Below are 21,321 nucleotides of genomic sequence, written 5' to 3' on the forward strand. Positions count from 1 at the left end.
GCATCCATTTCCCAGTGGAAGAAAGAATGTCTGGGGTGTGTGTGTGTGGGGGAAACGGGGAGCGGGGGAGGCCTTGATTATGCTGGCTGCTTTTCCCCGAGGCAGCGGGAAGTGTAGACGGAGTCAATGGATGGGAGGCTGGTTTGTGTGATGGGACTGGGCTACATTCATGACCCTTTTGTAGTTCCTTGCAGTCTTGGGCAGAGCAGGAGCCCAGACCAAGCTGTGACACATCCGGAAAGGATGCTTTCTATGGGGTATCTGTAAAAGTTGGAGAGAGTCGTAGCGGACATGCCAAATTTCTTTAGCCTCCTGAGAAAGCAGAGGTGTTGGTGGGGCTTTCTTAACTATAGTGTTGGCATGGGGGGGAACCAGAACAGGTTGTTGGTGATCTGGACACCTAGAAACCTGAAGCTCTGTCAACCATTTCGACTCCACAACACCTCAGTGACTATCACTGTCTGCTGTGCAGACGCATGGATTTGGGCCGGTGTCTGTAGGAGTTTATGCGTTCTCCCCGTGCTTGCGTGGGTTTTCTCCGGGTGCTCCGGTTTCCTCCCACACCCCAAAAAACGAGCTCTTAGGCTAATTGGTGTAACAAATTGTCCCTAAGTTAGTCTCTCCTCAATCTGGTTTCCAATGTGGACTGCCATTAGCGTAGACAAGGGTCATGGGTGGAGAGGGGACTCACAATGTTACTTGCAGCATGTCCTGGTGCCAGCGCCCGAGGACTTTCCCTGTCCGTAACTCCTTAACACCCACGTTCTTTCCTCTTCTCTCTCTCCCCCCACCCCCGTCCCAGAAGGACGCCGTGCCGAAACCCCCCGAGCGAGTGGACAGCCAGCGCAAGCATCAGGAGAAGCGGAAACCCGAGGAGAACCAGCCGGGCTCGCCGTGCGCGGGACCGAGGGGAGCGGAGGGCTCGGAGCGCGAGCAGAACCGGCACAACGGGGAGAGAAATCCGCCACCCACCAAAAAGGTCAGTCGCCCAGAGAGGCCTCCACTTCGGATCCAATCACCCCCCCCCGCCCAGAGAAAGTGGAATCTAATCGAGGGGTTCGGGGTGGTTTATATATAGAATAACAGATACCCGGGAGTGAGTTACAGACTGGAATCTAATCGAGGGGTTCGGGGTGGTTTATATATAGAATAACAGATACCCGGGAGTGAGTTACAGACTGGAATCTAATCGAGGGGTTCGGGGTGGTTTATATATAGAATAACAGATACCCGGGAGTGAGTTACAGACTGGAATCTGATCGAGGGGTTCGGGGTGGTTTATATATAGAATAACAGATACCCGGGAGTGAGTTACAGACTGGAATCTGATCAAGGGGTTCGGGGCGGTTTATATATAGAATAACAGATACCCGGGAGTGAGTTACAGACTGGAATCTGATCGAGGGGTTCGGGGCGGTTTATATATAGAATAACAGATACCCGGGAGTGAGTTACAGACTGGAATCTGATCGAGGGGTTCGGGGCGGTTTATATATAGAATAACAGATACCCGGGAGTGAGTTACAGACTGGAATCTAATCGAGGGGTTCGGGGTGGTTTATATACAGAATAACAGATACCCGGGAGTGAGTTACAGACTGGAATCTAATCGAGGGGTTCGGGGTGGTTTATATACAGAATAACAGATACACGGGAGTGAGTTACAGACTGGAATCTAATCGAGGGGTTCGGGGTGGTTTATACATAGAATAACAGATACCCGGGAGTGAGTTACAGACTGGAATCTAATCGAGGGATTCGGGGTGGTTTATATATAGAATAACAGATACCCGGGAGTGAGTTACAGACTGGAATCTGATCGAGGGGTTCGGGGTGGTTTATATATAGAATAACAGATACCCAGGAGTGAGTTACAGACTGGAATCTAATCGAGGGGTTCGGGGTGGTTTATATACAGAATAACAGATACCCGGGAGGGAGTTACAGACTGGAATCTAATCGAGGGGTTCGGGGCGGTTTATAGATAGAATAACAGATACATGGGAGTGAGTTACAGACTGGAATCTAATCGAGGGGTTCGGGGTGGTTTATATATAGAATAACAGATACCCGGGAGTGAGTTACAGACTGGAATCTAATCGAGGGGTTCGGGGTGCTTTATATATAGAATAACAGATACCCGGGAGTGAGTTACAGACTGGAATCTAATCGAGGGGTTCGGGGTGGTTTATATACAGAATAACAGATACCCAGGAGTGAGTTACAGACTGGAATCTAATCGAGGGGTTCGGGGTGGTTTATATATAGAATAACAGATACCCGGGAGTGAGTTACAGACTGGAATCTAATCGAGGGGTTCGGGGTGGTTTATATACAGAATAACAGATACCCGGGAGTGAGTTACAGACTGGAATCTAATCGAGGGGTTCGGGGTGGTTTATATATAGAATAACAGATACCCGGGAGTGAGTTACAGACTGGAATCTAATCGAGGGGTTCGGGGTGGTTTATATATAGAATAACAGATACCCGGGAGTGAGTTACAGACTGGAATCTAATCGAGGGGTTCGGGGTGGTTTATATATAGAATAACAGATACCCGGGAGTGAGTTACAGACTGGAATCTAATCGAGGGGTTCAGGGTGGTTTATATACAGAATAACAGATACCCGGGAGTGAGTTACAGACTGGAATCTGATCGAGGGGTTCGGGGTGGTTTATATATAGAATAACAGATACCCGGGAGTGAGTTACAGACTGGAATCTGATCGAGGGGTTTGGGATGGTTTATATACAGAATAACAGATACCCGGGAGTGAGTTACAGACTGGAATCTAATCGAGGGGTTCGGGGTGGTTTATATAGTGAGGGGGGGGGGTGGTCATCTGTGGCTGCTCTCCTGGCTATCTGAGAGGTGGAGAACCAGGTGACAGAGGAGGGGGGGGCATCGATGCCCGACCACCACGTTCTTGCACCTTCTTTTGCCCGAGCTTGTTTCGACCGACCAAGTCATCCCAGCCGCTCATCCGTCGCCTCCCTTTCTGTCCCGCTGTGCAGGTGAAAACCAAGGGCCCCACCCGAGGGAACGAGAGCACCGGCGGCGAGAACGGTAGCTCCCAGCGTAGCAGCTCGCGTGGCGCAGGCAGTGACGTGAGTATCGTGTGGGCCGCCATCTTGGAAGATGGGGGGCGGGGGTGTTGTGGGGGCATGTGCAGGAGAGCCTGCTCTCTGCCCAGCGTGTTCTGCGTCCGCCGCGCCCGACTCTTTGTTGAACTGCTGACCGGTGACCATGTTTTAAAAGTCTGTTCCCCGCCCACGGCACGCCGGGGGTCAGTCAGAGCGCAATCGCTGCGTCACGGGAGCATTCCGTTGCACTCGCCCAGCTTCGAGCTGTGGAAGCAGGGTGTGCTTGTCTCACTCGTGTCTGCGCCCCGCTTGAGCTCGGGTTTGACAGGAGCGAGAGGGTTTCTCGCCTCTTCCCCAGCCCCTGTCACCACCTCCCCGCTCTCGAGGCTTGCCCCACCACAGGTCCCGCGTACAACCCCCCCCTCCTTCCTCCCGTCCCTGACTCCTCCCTCACCGCCTCTGCTTCGATCCGCCACTGGCAGCTTTTTGTTCGTCAAAATGTACGTTTTTTTTAAAAAAATCACCCTCGGGCCGTTTTATCCTTCGTAAGAACGAACCAACCTCTTAATTCCAGCAATGACCACTGACCTCTCTACATTTCCTCACACTGGAATCCACCCCGACACCCCCTCCCTATCTCTATAACCTCCTCCAGCCCCCTACACCCCCTCCCTATCTCTGTAACCTCCTCCAGCCCCCCTACACCCCCTCCCTATCTCTGTAACCTCCTCCAGCCCCTACACCCCCTCCCTATTTCTGTAACCTCCTACACCCCCTCCCTACCTCTGTAACCTCCTCCAGCTCCCCTACATCCCCTCTCTATCTCTGTAACTCCCCCCAGCTCCCCTACATCCCCTCTCTATCTCTGTAACTCCCCCCAGCCCCCCTACACCCCCTCCCCATCTCTGTAACCTCCTCCAGCCCCCCTACACCCCCTCCCAAACTCTGTAATCTTCATAAGAAGTCTGACAACACCAGGTTAAATCCAACCAGTTTATTTGATAGTAATCCCAGGATTTAACCTGGTGTTGTGAGACTTCTTACCGTGTTTACCCCAGTCCAACGCCGGATCTCCACATCATTTGTAATCTCCTCCAACCCTCCCTGACCAAAGACCCATCGAATCCCTGCAATTTGGCCCATGGAGTCTGCACCGACCATAATCCTACCCAGGCCCTATCCCCGTCGTCCAACTTATTTGCCCTGCTCATTGCCCTGATGCTAAGGGGCAGTCTAGCTCGGCCAACCCACTGCGCGTCTTTCAGGCTGTGGGGGGAAGCCGGAGGAAACCCACGCAGACACGGGGAGAACGTGCAGTCTCCGGGGGGGTGGGGGCCGGTGTAGGTGGTGGGTGGGCATCCAATTCACACGTCTGTGAGGGATTTTGGGATGTCTTCACTCTGGGAGCGGAGGCGGGGGGGTGCTGGAATTACGTGCGTGGGATCAACGGAGACCGCTGCGCGGGCCGGTTACGTATCCGCCGGGACGCTGCGCCGCTGACGGGGGGGGGGGGGTCCGCGTTTTTACGCGTTCGAGTCTGCGTTTGTGGTGTAACTGTGTGGCCTTGTCCAGCGTCGATTTGAGTCTCTTACCTGCCTCGCTGTCCTTTTCCCCCCAGGTCTCCGCACACTCCAGCTTGGGAACAGGCTACTTTGTGAGTACTTAATGTGTAGGTGGTGGGGGTGGAGGGTGGGGGGGCGGGGGGGTCCTCCTCTTTGGGCTACGTACTGCTAAACTTCAGCTAAATACGGAGACTCGGCAAACGCAGGGTATCGATTTTTAAGACGTGCCGTTACTAAGTACGTTCATTTATTAGTGTCACGAGTTGGCTTACGTTAACGCTGCAGTGAAGTTACTGTGAAAATTCCCCCCCCCCGGTCGCCCCACACTTGTTCGGGTTACGCTGAGGGAGAATTTGGCATCTAACCAGCGTGCTTTTGGAGTGCGGGAGGAGACCCACGCAGACACGGGGAGAACGTGCGGACTCCGCACACAGAGCGACCCGAGCCGGGAATCGAACCCGGTGTCCCTGGCGCTGTGAGGCAGCAGTGCCAACCCCGCTGTGCTGCCCCAGTTCTCTAAGGTGAACCTGCCACTTGTTGGTCTGCCTTGTTGTCCAGCGAGGGGCAGACACGCGATGGGTCGCACTGGGGCTGCTCTTGGTTGTTCGAGATTGGCCGAGTGCTTCACGTCGTTAGTGTGTGCCTAAACTGGACCAGATACTGGGCAAGACGACAGCTCAGTGACGATCACTGATTGCTGTGCAGACACGTGGATTTGGGCCAGTGTCTGTGGGAGTTTGCGCATTCTCCCCGTGCTTGCATGGGTTTTCTCCGGGTGCTCCGGTTTCCTCCCACACCCCAAAGGTGTGCTGTTAGGCTGATTGGAGGGAATAAATTGTCCCTAAATTAGTTTCCCTCAATGTGGATGGCCATAAAACAATAGATAAGGGTCATGGGTGGAGGGGGGGGTACTGGTGGTGTTAAGATGGCGGCGCGGGCTCGTTGGGCCGAAGGGCCTGTTTCCCCGGGCTGTTTTTGTTCTTTGTTCACTTTCCCAGGTCGGGCATCACTGGGTCTGTTTCCTCCCCCTTGTTTCATTCCGCCCCCCCACCTCCCCACACCCCCCTCGCCCTCCGTCCCCACTCCCCCTGCACTGTGGTAACAGGGATAGAAATGAGTTGAGTCTCTCCCTGCAGGTCTGTATCTCTCTCTCGCTATCTCTCTCATCGCTGTGTTTGGTTTCTCTTTTACCTTGCAGTGTGACATTGACAGTGACCCCGACGACAAGGTAAGTGGACCTCCCTTTCACCTCTCTCTCTCTCTCTCTCTCTCTTCCCCCCCCCCCCCCCGTACTCCCTGGCGATTCACCGGAGGGGTTTTGGCAGGATGGGAACGGGGGGGTTACACAGGGAGGAACCTGTTATTGAGTGGGAGAGCAGGGCATGGCCCTTATTCTGGAGGGCGGGGGGTGGGGGGATGCTGGAGAAAGAGGGGAGGGGGAGGAACAGGGGAAAAGGTGGAGGAGAGCGGTTCCGGTGATGAGTGGATTCAGTGACGGGGAGAGATTGGAGAAGTCGGGGGACTGTTCCCCTTGGGGAGGAGACGGGCGACAGGAGATTCGGATCGAGGTGTTCAGGATCACGAGGGGGTCCCGGGACAGAGTCGAGGGGGAGAGAAACTGTTCCCCGTTGGCAGGAGGATCGGGAACCAGAGGGGGAGGGACACAGATTGAAGGGGATTGGTTAGAGGAAGCGAGGGAGACACGGGGAGAAACTTTATCACACAGCGAGTGGTTAGGATCTGGAACGGAGCTGTCCCAGAGTGTGGGGGGGGGAGGCAGATTCACACAGCGAGTGGTTAGGATCTGGAACGGAGCTGTCCCAGAGTGTGGGGGGAGGAGGCAGATTCACACAGCGAGTGGTTAGGATCTGGAACGGAGCTGTCCCAGAGTGTGGGGGGGAGGCAGATTCACACAGCGAGGGGTTAGGATCTGGAACGGAGCTATCCCAGAGTGTGGGGGGGGGAGGCAGATTCACACAGCGAGTGGTTAGGATCTGGAACGGAGCTGTCCCAGAGTGTGGGGGGAGGCAGATTCTGGGAGGGGCAGGGGTCAGAGCTGTCAACGGAGCCTGGGCCGGGGTGTGAGTTTACCATTGGACCTGCTTACCACTCGCCAGTCCTGCTGACGGAGACGTTCCCATTGGGGAGACACCAATGGGCCGATTTAAAATGTGTGTTCTTTTGTATCCACAGCCTCTGGGAGATGAGGCGCTGTGTAGTCGCAGGTCGGATTACCCCTCGGCCCAGGACAAGGCTGTGCACAGCGTGTGGCAAAGGATCTCATTTGTGAGTTGGGATGTCGCGGACTGTCAGAGTGTGGAAACTCCCTCCCCGAAAGGAATCTCCCCCCTCACTATCATCCCCATTGAACCCCTGTCTCAGTACCATCATTGAGAGAGCATTATAAATCAAATAATGGTTTACATAACAGATACCCGGGAGTGAGTTACAGACTGGAATCTAATCGAGGGGTTCGGGGTGGTTTATATATAGAATAACAGATACCCGGGAGTGAGTTACAGACTGGAATCTGATGGAGGGGTTCGGGGTGGTTTATATATAGAATAACAGATACCCGGGAGTGAGTTACAGACTGGAATCTGATCGAGGGGTTCGGGGTGGTTTATATATAGAATAACAGATACCCGGGAGTGAGTTACAGACTGGAATCTAATCGAGGGGTTCGGGGTGGTTTATATATAGAATAACAGATACCTGGGAGTGAGTTACAGACTGGAGTCTAATCGAGGGGTTCGGGGTGGTTTATATATAGAATAACAGATACCCGGGAGTGAGTTACAGACTGGAATCTAATCGAGGAGTTCGGGGTGGTTTATATATAGAATAACAGATACCCGGGAGTGAGTTACAGACTGGAATCTAATCGAGGGGTTCGGTGGGGTTTATATATAGAATAACAGATACCCGGGAGTGAGTTACATTCTGGAATCTAATCGAGGAGTTCGGGGTGGTTTATATATAGAATAACAGATACCCGGGAGTGAGTTACAGACTGGAATCTAATCGAGGGGTTCGGGGTGGTTTATATACAGAATAACAGATACCCAGGAGTGAGTTACAGACTGGAATCTAATCGAGGGGTTCGGGGTGGTTTATATATAGAATAACAGATACCCGGGAGTGAGTTACAGACTGGAATCTAATCGAGGGGTTCGGGGTGGTTTATATACAGAATAACAGATACCCGGGAGTGAGTTACAGACTGGAATCTAATCGAGGGGTTCGGGGTGGTTTATATATAGAATAACAGATACCCGGGAGTGAGTTACAGACTGGAATCTAATCGAGGGGTTCGGGGTGGTTTATATATAGAATAACAGATACCCGGGAGTGAGTTACAGACTGGAATCTAATCGAGGGGTTCGGGGTGGTTTATATATAGAATAACAGATACCCGGGAGTGAGTTACAGACTGGAATCTAATTGAGGGGTTCGGGGTGTGTTATATATCGAATAACAGATACCTGGGGGTGAGTTACAGACTGGAATCTGATCAAGGGATTCGGGAGGAATGGGTTATATATCGAATAACTGAGAATGAGAGGAGGGAGTGAATGTTTACGGTGGTGGAAGTGTGTCCATGGAATGGTCCCCACGTCAGATTATCCAAACCCTGAATGTTGTCCAATTTTTGTTACCTGTTTCTACGGGCTACTTTGACAAGCTCTGTCTTTTTCCGGAAACTGTGCATCGATCAGAAACCATTGCTGTCCTACTGGCATCTGCCCAGTGATGGGGGGTAATGTACTCTGTCCCCAAAAAGCTAGACCAATCTGACTCGCCCAGTTGCAGCCCCGTCAGTCTACTCTCGATCATCAGTGACGTGATGAATGGGTCCTTTGACTGTGCTATTGAGTGGCATTTACTCAGCAATGGCCTGCTCACCCACGCTCGGCTTAGGGTCCCCCAGAGGTACCTCAGTTTCCAACCTCGTTGCAGCCCTGGTCCAAACAAGACACGAGAGCTCAAGTCCGGAGGTGAGGCGAGAGTGACTGCCCTTGACATTGTGCCTCACAGCACCAGGGACCCGGGTTTGATTCCCAGCTTGGGGAACTGTGTGGAGCCTGCACGTTCTCCCTGTGTCTGCGTGGGTTTCCTCCCACAGTCCAAAGATATATGGGTTAGGTGGATTGGCCATGCTAAATTGACCCTTAGTGTCCAAAGATGTGTAGGTTAGGGGGGATTGGCCATGCTAAATTGTCCCTTAGTGTCCAAAGATGTGTAGGTTAGGGGGGATTGGCCATGCTAAATTGACCCTTAGTGTCCAAAGATGTGTAGGTTAGGGTGGATTGGCCGTGCTGTTTGGAGTCATTCCCGGCACGAAGGAAGATGGTTGTGATGGTTTGAGGTCAAATCATCTCAGCTCCAGGACATCCCTGCAGGAGTTTCTCAGGGTTTGTGTCCCAGGCCCCGATCGTCCTCAGCTGCTTCCTCGATGACTGTCCCTCCATCGTAAGACCTGAATAGGAGTGAGATGCAGACCAGGGGATTGAAGTGTGAGCTTTCGGGAATACCCAAATGAAATGTTTGCTTGATAAAACATCTCCTCTCTCTCTCTGGCAGGCCGCCTCTGATGATGGACTCTCAAATTTCTTCACCGCGGCCACCAAGATAGGTGAGTGTTTTGCTGCCTCTCTTCGCTCAGCCCCCTGTCTTTGGCACGTTCCTATTTCCCCAACGCCCCTCCTGTTTGGGTTTATCAGCCCCTCGTTATCCCACGGACAAGGGTCGCGCCTTGCCAGGGCTGTGGTGCCTGTTTGGCCTCTGTTTCGTGAGGTTGGAGTCAGCCTGGGCCAGCATCTCGCCGCCACCACCTCCTCATGCCCAGCTCGACGTGACACCGTCAAGAGGTGCTCAGTTGTCAAGCCCAAGGTCCCCACCACCCTCCTCCTGGCCAGGACCAGGAAGGGCAGTGGTGACCTTCTACCCAGGTCCCTCGTATCCCTCCTGCCACTTAGTTCCTTTTCCTACCCTTGGTTACACTGCTTCACCAGAACATGGATATTCACCAAGGGGTGAGTTGCCTCTTCGTCGCTGGAGAAAAAGGGGTGGGCAGTCAAAGTTTGCCCCCTTGGGACTCATCAGGTCAGGCTGCGATAATACCAAATCTTTTCTTGCCAGCCACAATCTCTCCTGCGCAAGAGAGTACGCGTCCCTTGGCATGTCAACCATGATTGGCTAAGGCATTGCCATGGAGAATGCACAGGGGAGTTACTGTTTATTCCCCCTCCCCATCGTCGGTCCCCCCAGGCTTGTGTTTAACCGCTTCTGCGATGCCTGGTCACATTCCTTTTGGCTGCAGAGGGCCATGAATTAATAGATGTCGCTGAGCCCGTATAAATGGGCGACATTGCGAGCCTGGTTGTTAATCGTAAATTTGTCTGTGGCGCACTCAGTGTTGTTCAGAAAGTGCTGTTTAATTTAACTGTGGGGTTTTTGCAAGGCCTTTCGGCCCACTAACGTCTCCTGCTTTCCACCCCCCCCCGCCCTCCCTTTGCAGGCTCCGATGTGAACGGCACGGTGATTCCCAAGGGCGAAACCAAAGTTTCCGGGTTGGAGAGGAGCCAGGAGCGAAACCACGGCTCCGATAAGGACCCCCTGCTAGTGCCTTCCCTGCCCGCGGAGCTGGCGCCGCAGGCCGCCCCTGCGGCCCCTGCCGCTGCCTCCGGCTCTGCTCAGGCCCCCGAGGGTCCGCAGGCCCAGCCGGAGGTGGCGGCCAGCGCCCCCGCCCGCAGCCGGACCCCGGTGCTGCCCTCGCTCTCCAGTCACCATCACCACCACCATCACCACCACCATCAGCACCACCACAACCCGCCGCAGCAGCAGCAGCAGCATCGACAGTCCACGCCGGCCAGGGTCAACCCTCAGCCCAAACCCCAGACCCCGGTACAGAGCCAGCCCAAAGTACAGCCATTCAGCCAGCAGCAGCTGGTGTACCTGAGCAGGTAAGGCCCCTGCTCGCAGCGCCGCGCCTGGGAGTGTCTGCGGGGCCGTCGGGAGGGGGGGGGGGGGTGGGGTGAGGGAGAGCGGGGAGGGAGGGGGTTTCGGGGTTGGGAAGATGGGGTAGAGGGGCCTGTGGGTTGAGCTCTCTCCCTGGGGTGGAGTGTGTGACACTGTGTGGTCTGAACTCATCTGATTCAAATTTACTGAATTGTGTTTCCCTTTCTCTCCCCCTCTCTCTCTCTCTCTTTCCCTTTCTCTCCTCTCTCTCTCTCTCTCCCTTTCCCTTTCTCTCCCCTCTCTCTCCCTTTCCCTTTCTCTCCCCTCTCTCTCTCTCTCTCTTTCCCTTTCTCTCCTCTCTCTCTCTCTCCCTTTCCCTTTCTCTCCCCTCTCTCTCTCTCTCTTTCCCTTTCTCTCCCCTCTCTCTCTCTTTCTCTTTCTCTCCCCTCTCTCTCTCTCTCTCTTTCCCTTTCTCTCTCCTCTCTCTCTCTCGTTCCCTTTCTCTCCCCTCTCTCTCTCTCTTTCCCTTTCTCTCCCCTCTCTCTCTCTTTCCCTTTCTCTCCCCTCTCTCTCTCTTTTTCCCTTTCTCTCCCCTCTCTCTCTCTCTTTCCCTTTCTCTCCCCTCTCTCTCTCTCTCGTTCCCTTTCTCTCCCCTCTCTCTCTCTCTTTCCCTTTCTCTCCCCTCTCTCTCTCTTTCCCTTTCTCTCCCCTCTCTCTCTCTTTTTCCCTTTCTCTCCCCTCTCTCTCTCTCTTTCCCTTTCTCTCCCCTCTCTCTCTCTCTTTCTCTTTCTCTCCCCTCTCTCTCTCTCTTTCCCTTTCTCTCCCCTCTCTCTCTCTTTCCCTTTCTCTCCCCTCTCTCTCTCTCTTTCCCTTTCTCTCCCCTCTCCTCTCTCTTTCCCTTTCTCTCCCCTCTCTCTCTCTCTTTCTGTTTCTCTCCCTCTCTCTCTCTCTCTTTCCCTTTCTCTCCCCTCTCTCTCTTTCTGTTTCTCTCCCCTCTCTCTCTCTTTTCCTTTCTCTCCCCTCTCTCTTTCCCTTTCTCTCCCTCTCTCTCTCTCTTTCCCTTTCTCTCCCCTCTCTCTCTCTCTCTTTCCCTTTTCTCTCCCCTCTCTCTTTCTCTTTCCCTTTCTCTCCCCTCTCTCTTTCTCTTTCCCTTTCTCTCCCCTCTCTCTCTCTCTTTCCCTTTCTCTCCCCTCTCTCTCTCTCTTTCCCTTTCTCTCCCCTCTCTCTCTCTCTCTCTTTCCCTTTCTCTCCCTCTCTCTCTCTCTCTTTCCCTTTCTCTCCCCTCTCTCTCTCTCTTTCCCTTTCTCTCCCCTCTCTCTCTCTCTTTCCCTTTCTCTCCCCTCTCTCTCTCTCTTTCCCTTTCTCTCCCCTCTCTCTCTCTCTTTCCCTTTCTCTCCCCTCTCTCTCTCTCTTTCCCTTTCTCTCCTCTCTCTCTCTCTTTCCCTTTCTCTCCCCTCTCTCTCTCTCTTTCCCTTTCTCTCCCCTCTCTCTCTCTCTCTTTCCCTTTCTCTCCCCTCTCTCTCTCTCTTTCCCTTTCTCTCCCCTCTCTCTCTCTCTCTTTCCCTTTCTCTCCCCTCTCTCTCTCTCTTTCTGTTTCTCTCCCCTCTCTCTCTCTCTCTTTCCCTTTCTCTCCCCTCTCTCTCTTTCTGTTTCTCTCCCCTCTCTCTCTCTTTTCCTTTCTCTCCCCTCTCTCTTTCCCTTTCTCTCCCCTCTCTCTCTCTCTCTTTCCCTTTCTCTCCCCTCTCTCTCTCTTTCCCTTTCTCTCTCTCCTCTCTCTCTCTTTCCCTTTCTCTCCCCTCTCTCTTTCTCTTTCCCTTTCTCTCCCCTCTCTCTCTCTCTTTCCCTTTCTCTCCCCTCTCTCTCTCTCTTTCCCTTTCTCTCCCCTCTCTCTCTCTCTCTTTCCCTTTCTCTCCCCTCTCTCTCTTTCTGTTTCTCTCCCCTCTCTCTCTCTCTCTTTCCCTTTCTCTCCCCTCTCTCTCTCTTTCCCTTTCTCTCCCCTCTCTCTCTCTCTCCCTTTCTCTCCCCTCTCTCTCTCTCTTTCCCTTTCTCTCCCCTCTCTCTCTTTCCCTTTCTCTCCTCTCTCTCTCTCTTTCCCTTTCTCTCCCCTCTCTCTCTCTTTCCCCTTTCTCTCCCTCTCTCTCTCTCTTTCCCTTTCTCTCCCCTCTCTCCTCTCTCTTTCCCCCTCGCCTCCCCCCCCCTCTCTCTCTCTCTCTCTCTCTGTCCCTCTCTCCAGGAGCAGCACACCGTCGAAGACCCTGACCTCAGCATCTCAGCTCCCACATCGAGCCTCCACGCCCTCCTCGCTCACCTCGCTGGGCCTGAGCAGCCAGGCGTCCTCGCACGGCTTCGTCCCCGCCCTGCGGCCCTCCTCGCACCCCGCCCACCCCTCACCCGGGCATGTTCACGCCCTCCCCTGGCCTGCCCCCTCCGCCCCCGCTCACCTCCGCCATGCTGCAGGTGGCGGGGCACCCCTCCCCAGCTGCCGTGGCTGCCTTCTCAGGTAAGCTGGGCGGTGGCGGGGGGGGTGGGGGGGTATCTGGTCGCGAGATGCACTGGGGGTGGGGATGGTAGGGATTGGACTGACTGACAGAGCTTCGGGTCTTCTCTAATGCCTCTCGGTGCCAGGGAGCTGGGTTTGATCCCTGGCTCACGTCACTGTGTGGAGATTGAGCGTCTCCCCCTTAGGGGATTGGCCGTGTTAAATTGTCCCTTAGTGTCCAAAGATGTGTAGGTTAGGGGGGATTGGCCGTGCTAAATTGTCCCTTAGTGTCCAAAGATGTGTAGGTTAGGGTGGATTGGCCATGCTAAATTGTCCCTTAGTGTCCAAAGATGTGCAGGTTAGATGGATTGGCCATGCTAAATTGTCCCTTAGTGTCCCAAAGATGTGTAGGTTAGGGTGGATTGGCCGTGCTAAATTGTCCCTTAGTGCCCAAAGATGTGTAGGTTAGGGGGGATTGGCCGTGTTAAATTGTCCCTTAGTGTCCAAAGATGTGTAGGTTAGGGTGGATTGGCCATGCTAAATTGTCCCTTAGTGTCCAAAGATGTGTAGGTTAGGGTGGATTGGCCGTGTTAAATTGTCCCTTAGTGTCCAAAGATGTGTAGGTTAGGGTGGATTGGCCGTGCTAAATTGTCCCTTAGTGTCCAAAGATGTGTAGGTTAGGGTGGATTGGCCATGCTAAATTGTCCCTTAGTGTCCAAAGATGTGCAGGTTAGATGGATTGGCCATGCTAAATTGTCCCTTAGTGTCCCAAAGATGTGTAGGTTAGGGTGGATTGGCCGTGCTAAATTGTCCCTTAGTGCCCAAAGATGTGTAGGTTAGGGGGGATTGGCCGTGTTAAATTGTCCCTTAGTGTCCAAAGATGTGTAGGTTAGGGTGGATTGGCCATGCTAAATTGTCCCTTAGTGTCCAAAGATGTGTAGGTTAGGGTGGATTGGCCGTGCTAAATTGTCCCTTAGTGTCCAAAGATGTGTAGGTTAGGGTGGATTGGCCATGCTAAATTGTCCCTTAGTGTCCAAAGATGTGTAGGTTAGGGGGGATTGGCCATGTTAAATTGTCCCTTAGTGTCCAAAGATGTGTAGGTTAGGGGGGATTGGCCGTGCTAAATTGTCCCTTAGTGTCCAAAGATGTGTAGGTTAGGGTGGATTGGCCGTGCTAAATTGTCCCTTAGTGTCCAAAGATGTGTAGGTTAGGGTGGATTGGCCATGTTAAATTGTCCCTTAGTGTCCAAAGATGTATAGGTTAGGGTGGATTGGCCGTGCTAAATTGTCCCTTAGTGTCCAAAGATGTGTAGGTTAGGGGGGATTGGCCATGCTAAATTGTCCCTTAGTGTAACCTGAACAGGTGCTGTAGTGTGGTGACTGGGGCATTTTCACAGTAACTTCATTGCAGCGTTAATGTAAGCTGACTTGTGAAATGAGAAAATAAATTGCCAACGAGTTCCCAAGGTGTCTGTAGCTCCTCCAGCGCTCAGCTGAAACATGCCAGTTACGGTGGGGTAGTCCAGTGAGGGAACGCTCCTCTGACAGTGTGGCGCTCCCTCTGGCCCTCGCGTCCCCGTGCCGTGGCTGGTTCGGGTGTTGGGTGCCTCAGAGACCACGCTGACTGCTCACAGTGGACAGTGAGCCACTGGCGGGGATTAGGGGGAGGGGGGAGGTCAGACTGGGGCAGCGTGGAGAACCGCCACAGTTTCAATTACTCTGTTTTAACAAACTGTCTCTCTCTCCCACCCCTCATTGCACCTCTCTGTCTCTCTCTCCCTTTCATCCCTCGTTCTATCTGTCTCTCTCTCTCCCCCTCCCATCCCTTGTTCCATCTCTGTCTCTCCCCCTCTCGTCCCTTGTTCCATCTCTGTCTCTCTCCCTCTCATCCCTCGTTCCATCTCTCTGTCTCTCTCCCCTCTCGTCCCTCGTTCCATCTCTGTCTCTCTCCCTCTCATCCCTCGTTCCATCTCTCTGTCTCTCCCCCTCTCGTCCCTCGTCCCATCTCTGTCTCCCTCTCATCCCTCGTTCCATCTCTCTGTCTCTCTCCCCTCTCGTCCCTCGTTCCATCTCTCTCTCTCCCCCTCCCTGTGTCTCTCTCATCCCTCGGCCCATCTCTGTGACTCTCCCTCCCCGTCCCTCGCTCCGTCTCTCTCGCCCTCTCTCATTCCAATCCCTCGCTCCGTCTCTCTCTCTCTCTCTGTCACTCTCCCTCCCTCTCACCCCCTGCTCTGTCTCTTTCTCTCCTGTCCATCCCTCGCTCTGCCTCCTCCCTCCCTCCATCCCTCGCTCCGCCTCTCTCTCTCTCCCTCGCTCCACCTCCCTCCCTCCGCCTCCCTCGCTCCCCCCTCTGTGTTCTCTCTTTCCTTCCCCGCAGAACAAGAGCTGATCCGCCAGGAGTTGAACTCGCGTTACCTGAGCTCGCAGGGCAGCGAGCGGGGCGCCGCGCTGGGCCCGCCCTCCTTTCAGTTCCACCAGCACAGCCACCAGCACCAGCACACGCACCAACACACGCACCAGCACTTCGCCCCCTACCCGACGATCCCACAGCCCGGCCTGGTACCGGCTCCGGCACCATCCATGGTGCGTACCCCCTGCCGAAACGTGAGGATAAGTAGCAAACGCTGTCTGTTGTGGTGGGGAGTGGGGGGTTGTTGGGATGATGAGCTGGGGTGGAGGGATCGGTCTGCTTTGTGTCTTTTCTTTTCCTGCTCTGGTTGTAGGTGTTTCCTGGCAGCATTTGGCGTCCATCCCTGATTGTTCCCTAAAAGGGTGGTGGGTGAAAAGAAGCAGCCCGTAACTTCTAACTTACCATGATTCAGTTCCAATTAAGCAACCTTTCTCAAAACAAAATAACACTTGGCAGTTAAAGATGAAAAGAGACACCTCTTAACTTCAAACTGATGGCAATTCAGTTCCAATTAAGCAACCTTTCTCAAAACAAAATAACTCTTGGCAGTTAAAGGTGAAAAGAGACACCTCTTAACTTCAAACTGATGGCAATTCGGTTCCAATTAAGCAACCTTACTCAAACAAAATAACTCTTGACCATTAAACATGACAAGAAACAACTCATTTCCAATTAAACATTTCTCAAAACAGTTTAATTCTAAAAAGAAAGACCTCTTAATTTCTAACTGATCGCAATTCAGTTCCAATTGAGCAATCTTTCTCAAAATGGTTTAACTCTTAACCATGAACATAAACATGAAAAGAAACACCTCTTCTAACTTATCACAGTTCAGTTCCAATTAAGCAGCACTTATCAAAACAGTTTAACTCTGAACTGTTAAATATTGACAAGAAACGCCCCTTAACTTCTAACAGATTGCGGTTCAGTTCCAATTGAGCAACTTTTCTCAAAACAAAATAACTCTGAACCATTAAACGTGAAAAGAAACACCCCTTAACTTCTAACTGATGGCAATTCATTTCCAATTAAGCAGCATTTCTTAAGATAGTTTGACTATTAACTGTTGAGCAACCATTAAACGTGGAAAGAACCAGCTCTAACTTATCATGATTCAGTTCCAATTAAGCAGCATTTCTCTTATAAACTTAAATGCCACTTGAAAAGTTGTTGGTAACGCCAAGCATACTTGCTTTGACTTGGCTTACTAGCTTTGGAGCTTCGAGATATTGTGTAGAGAGCGAGACGGCTGCTTGTTGGCTGTCATCTTTAGGCAGTCCTCTCCCACAACTGAAACTCGGAAAGCTGACTGTATAATCCTGTGTACCTAACTCCCCTTTCCATACTGGAATCGAGAAAACACTCCAAAGATCCTTTTTTCTTTTGGTACACAAAAGCTCGTTGAGCCTTCTGCTGAATGAACGTGGCTAAGAGGGGTAATTATCCAGCTTTCCAACGTCTGCTGCGTTCCTTCCAGACAAACCGACTGCTTGTAAGAAAAGACAGTGACTTAAAGCAGTCCCCTTTCAAAGATAAACTATGTGCGTTGGTGCTGTACAATCACAGCCCGTACTGTGCTGATAGGGTGGGGGAGGAGCGAGGAGGATTCTAATTTTTCCAGCCCCCTGCACCCCCTCACCCTTTGCGGATCGACTGAAGCAGTGGCGTACTAACCCTTCCTGTCCTGTGCTTGGAATCTTGCAGTATTTCCAGGGCTATCACACTCCGGTGTCTGGGATCCCCTCTGTGCTGCCACCAGCTGGCCCCTTTGGTTCTGTACAGGGAGCCTTTCAACCCAAGGTACTGTCTGTCGCTCACCCTCGTACCCGCCACACAACAGGGTGACTGGGGCTTCGAGCTTCGCTTTATTGCTCACGCTCTCTCTCTCTCGCGATTCCCCAATCCCGGTTCCTCTCTCTCTCGCGATTCCCCAACCCCCGTTCCCCTCTCTCTCACGTTCCCCCCCATTCCCCTCTCTCTCGCGTTTCCCCCCCCCATTCCCCTCTCTCTCGCGTTTCCCCCCCCGTTCCCCTCTCTCTCACGTTTCCCCCCCATTCCCCTCTCTCTCACGTTTCCCCCCCCCGTTCCCCTCTCTCTCACGTCCCCCCCCCCCGTTCCCCTCTCTCTCGCGTTTCCCCCCCGTTCCCCTCTCTCTCGCGTTTCCCCCCCGTTCCCCTCTCTCTCGCGTTTCCCCCCCGTTCCCCTCTCTCTCACGTCCCCCCCCCGTTCCCCTCTCTCTCGCGTTTCCCCCCCGTTCCCCTCTCTCTCACGTTTCCCCCCCGTTCCCCTCTCTCTCACGTTTCCCCCCCGTTCCCCTCTCTCTCACGTCCCCCCCCCCGTTCCCCTCTCTCTCACGTTTCCCCCCCCGTTCCCCTCTCTCTCACGTTTCCCCCCATTCCCCTCTCTCTCGCGTTTCCCCCCCGTTCCCCTCTCTCTCGCGTTTCCCCCCGTTCCCCTCTCTCTCGCGTTTCCCCCCCCGTTCCCCTCTCTCTCGTGCTCCTCTCCCCCTTTCTCATTCCTCCCATTTCTCTTTCTCTCTCTCTCTCTCGTTCCTCCCGTTTCCCCCCTCTCTCTCTCTAGCAACCCCCATTTCCGCCTCTCTCTCGAGCTCTCCCCCGTCTCCCCCTCTCTCTCTCTGTCTCTCTCTCTCGTTCCTCCCGTTTCCTCCCTCTCTCTTTCTCTGTCTCTCTCTCTCGTTCCTCCCGTTTCCTCCCTCTCTCTCTCTCGAGCTCTCCCCCGTCTCTCTCTCTCTGTCTCTCTCGTATCTCCCGTTTCCCCCCACCCCCCCGTTCTCCCCGTCTGTCTGTCTGTCTGTCTCTCTCTCGAGCTCTCCCCCCGTGTCTCTCTGTCTCTCTCCCACCCCCGGTTCTCTTTCTCGGGCTCCCCCAGCCCCATCCAGCCATGTTTCTGAAGAGTCTCCCCACGTTGTTTTAACCCACAGCTCTGCTCTCTGGTTGGCCCCTCAGTCTCTCCCCGATCAAACCCCCATGGCGATTGTTAATGTTTCAGTGATATCCCCCCATCCGCCCCCCCGGGCTTGTTAATTCCAGAGTATGTGGAATTCACACAGCCTCTCATCACAGGACCGAGACCCCCCCCGCCACCCATCCCAGGGCGCAAACCAATGCACCTCCACCTCCAATCAATGGGGGTGAATCTTTCCTTCAATGTCAAAATCAGAAGCGCGTAAGATGTTACAAAGCATGGTCTCGCAACTCCCTCACTGTATCTCTGTCTCCCCCCACACTCTGGGACAGCTCCGTTCCAGATCCTAACCACTCGCCGTGTGAATCTGCCTCCTCCCCCCACACTCTGGGACAGCTCCATTCCAGATCCTAACCACTCGCCGTGTGATAAAGTTTCTCCCCGTGCCTCCCTCGCTTCTTCTAACCAACCCCCTTCAATCTGTGTCCTTCCCCCTCTGGTTCCCGATCCTCCTGCCAATGAGGAACTGTTTCTCTCCCCCTCGACTCTGTCCCGGGACCCCCTCGTGATCCTGAACACCTCGATCCAAATCTCCTGTCACCCGTCTCCTCCCCAAGGAGAACAGTCCCCAACTTCTCCCTGTTGCCGAATTCCCTCACCCTTGGGACTGTTCGCCTCCATCCTCACCTCTCTCTCCCCTGCTGAACGTGCTGCTGCGTATATCTCACATCCCCTCCTTCCCCCACCCCCTTCCTTTCTCCTTCACCTCTCTGCTGTGCCTTCTGCACCCTATCTATCGCATGTAGTAATGGTCGCTTATCCCTCCAGGCACCCCTCCCCCCCCAAAAAAAACACCCTCATCCCCATCCCACTCTGTGCCTTGCAGGGTGTCTCACAGTCATCCTTCTGGAGAATGTCCTGAAACACTGCATTGCAGTCCATTGGGGCACTGTCCAAATGATGCTTGCTGTGGTGAAGGAGGAATGGCACCGACCCTCCCGCAGTGCGGCGCTCCCTCGGCACTGACCCTCCCGCAGTGCGGCGCTCCCTCGGCACTGACCCTCCCGCAGTGCGGCGCTCCCTCGGCACCGACCCTCCCACAGTGCGGGGCTCCCTCAGCACCGACCCTCCCACAGTGAGGGACTCCCTCAGCACCGACCCTCCCACAGTGCGGCGCTCCCTCAGCACCGACCCTCCCACAGTGCGGCACTCCCTCGGCACCGACCCTCCCACAGTGCGGGACTCCCTCGGCACCGACCCTCCCACAGTGCGGCGCTCCCTCGGCACTGACCCTCCCACAGTGCGGCACTCCCTCGGCACCGACCCTCCCGCAGTGCGGCGCTCCCTCAGCACCGACCCTCCCACAGTGCGGCGCTCCCTCAGCACCGACCCTCCCACAGTGTGGGACTCCCTCAGCACCGACCCTCCCACAGTGCGGCGCTCCCTCAGCACCGACCCTCCCACAGTGCGGCACTCCCTCGGCACCGACCCTCCCACAGTGCGGGACTCCCTCGGCACCGACCCTCCCACAGTGCGGCGCTCCCTCAGCACTGACCCTCCCACAGTGCGGGACTCCCTCAGCACCGACCCTCCCACAGTGCGGCACTCCCTCGGCACCGACCCTCCCGCAGTGCGGCGCTCCCTCAGCACCGACCCTCCCACAGTGCGGGACTCCCTCAGTATTGACCCTCCCACAGTGCGGGACTCCCTCAGCACCGACCCTCCCACAGTGCGGCGCTCCCTCAGCACCGACCCTCCTGCAGTGCGGGACTCCCTCAGCACCAACCCCCCCGCAGTGCGGTGCTCCCTCTGCACCAACCCTCCCCGCAGTGCGGCGCACCCTCAGCACCAAACTTCCCGCAGTGCGGCGCACCCTCGACACCGACCCTCCCACAGTGCGGCGCACCCTCGACACCGACCCTCCCACAGTGTGGCTCTCCCTCGGCACCGACCCTCCCACAGTGTGGCGCTCCCTCGACACTGACCCTCCCACAGTGCGGGACTCCCTCAGCACCGACCCTCCCACAGTGCGGCGCTCCCTCGGCACCGACCCTCCCACAGTGCGGCCCAGATTGACGCACCTTGCAGCCAACACTTCAACCCCCCAGGTAAACATGTGGCGTTATCCAATGTGAATGCAGCGACGTTGTTGGGGCGGGGGGGGGGTGCGCTATGACGTGCGTGACGCTGAAATACTCAAGTCTTTTGTCTCTCTTTTCCCCCTGCAGACCCCCAATCCCGAGCTTACCCCGAGGTCGGGACCGGTGCCTCACACCTTGCTGCAGAAAGACCCCCGGGTGAGCAAGACCCTCCTGCGACTCCTCCGCCTGCTGCCGCTCTGTCTGACTCTTTACTTCCCTCCCCAAAAGCTGCACCCTCCCAAAAAACAGCCAGAAGTCTAACAACACCAGGTTTAAGTCCAACCGATTTATTTGATAGTAAACTCACTAGCTTTCGAGGTTTGCCTCTTCTTCAGGTGAATAGAGAGTTCTGGCCTCAGACAGAACATATAGCAGCACAGACAGTTTACAGATTATTGTCGGTGCCTGTTATTCGTAAAGATTCGCATTCTAATCAGTAATCTGTAAACTGTCTGTGCTGTTAGCAGCTGGAGTACTGTGTGCAGTTTTGGGCGCCGCACTTACGCAAGGATATTTTGGCCTTGGAGGGAGTGCAGAGGAGGTTTACTAGGCTGATGCCGGAGTTGAGGGGGTTGAGCCATGAGGAGAGGCTGAATAAACTAGGCTTGTACTCGTTAGAGTTTAGAAGAATGAGGGGAGATCTCATTGAGACGTATAAGATGATGAATGGGATGGATCGGATAGAGGTGGAGAGGCTCTTCCCGCTCAGAAAGGACAGTAGGACTAGAGGGCACAGCCTCAAGATAAAGCGGGGGAG

At 54.4% G+C, this 21,321-nt stretch overlaps 1 protein-coding gene across 1 annotated transcript in view; it reads left to right on the forward strand.

Annotated features, from left to right (window-relative positions):
- The window catches only part of LOC145339840 (autism susceptibility gene 2 protein homolog), a 57,239-nt gene that overhangs the window by 17,032 nt on the left and 18,886 nt on the right, over positions 1 to 21,321 (forward strand). Inside the window, 12 exon segments of the mRNA XM_080184372.1 lie at positions 803 to 979; positions 3,019 to 3,111; positions 4,706 to 4,741; positions 5,848 to 5,877; positions 6,843 to 6,935; positions 9,234 to 9,285; positions 10,171 to 10,615; positions 12,844 to 12,994; positions 12,996 to 13,110; positions 15,466 to 15,692; positions 17,203 to 17,298; positions 20,652 to 20,720. Of these exon segments, the coding sequence (XP_080040498.1) occupies positions 803 to 979; positions 3,019 to 3,111; positions 4,706 to 4,741; positions 5,848 to 5,877; positions 6,843 to 6,935; positions 9,234 to 9,285; positions 10,171 to 10,615; positions 12,844 to 12,994; positions 12,996 to 13,110; positions 15,466 to 15,692; positions 17,203 to 17,298; positions 20,652 to 20,720 (1,584 nt within the window).

The sequence above is a fragment of the Carcharhinus amblyrhynchos genome, unplaced genomic scaffold, assembly GCF_965287045.1.
Source record: "Carcharhinus amblyrhynchos unplaced genomic scaffold, sCarAmb.v2.hapA scaffold_699, whole genome shotgun sequence".
Lineage (NCBI taxonomy): Eukaryota > Metazoa > Chordata > Chondrichthyes > Carcharhiniformes > Carcharhinidae > Carcharhinus > Carcharhinus amblyrhynchos.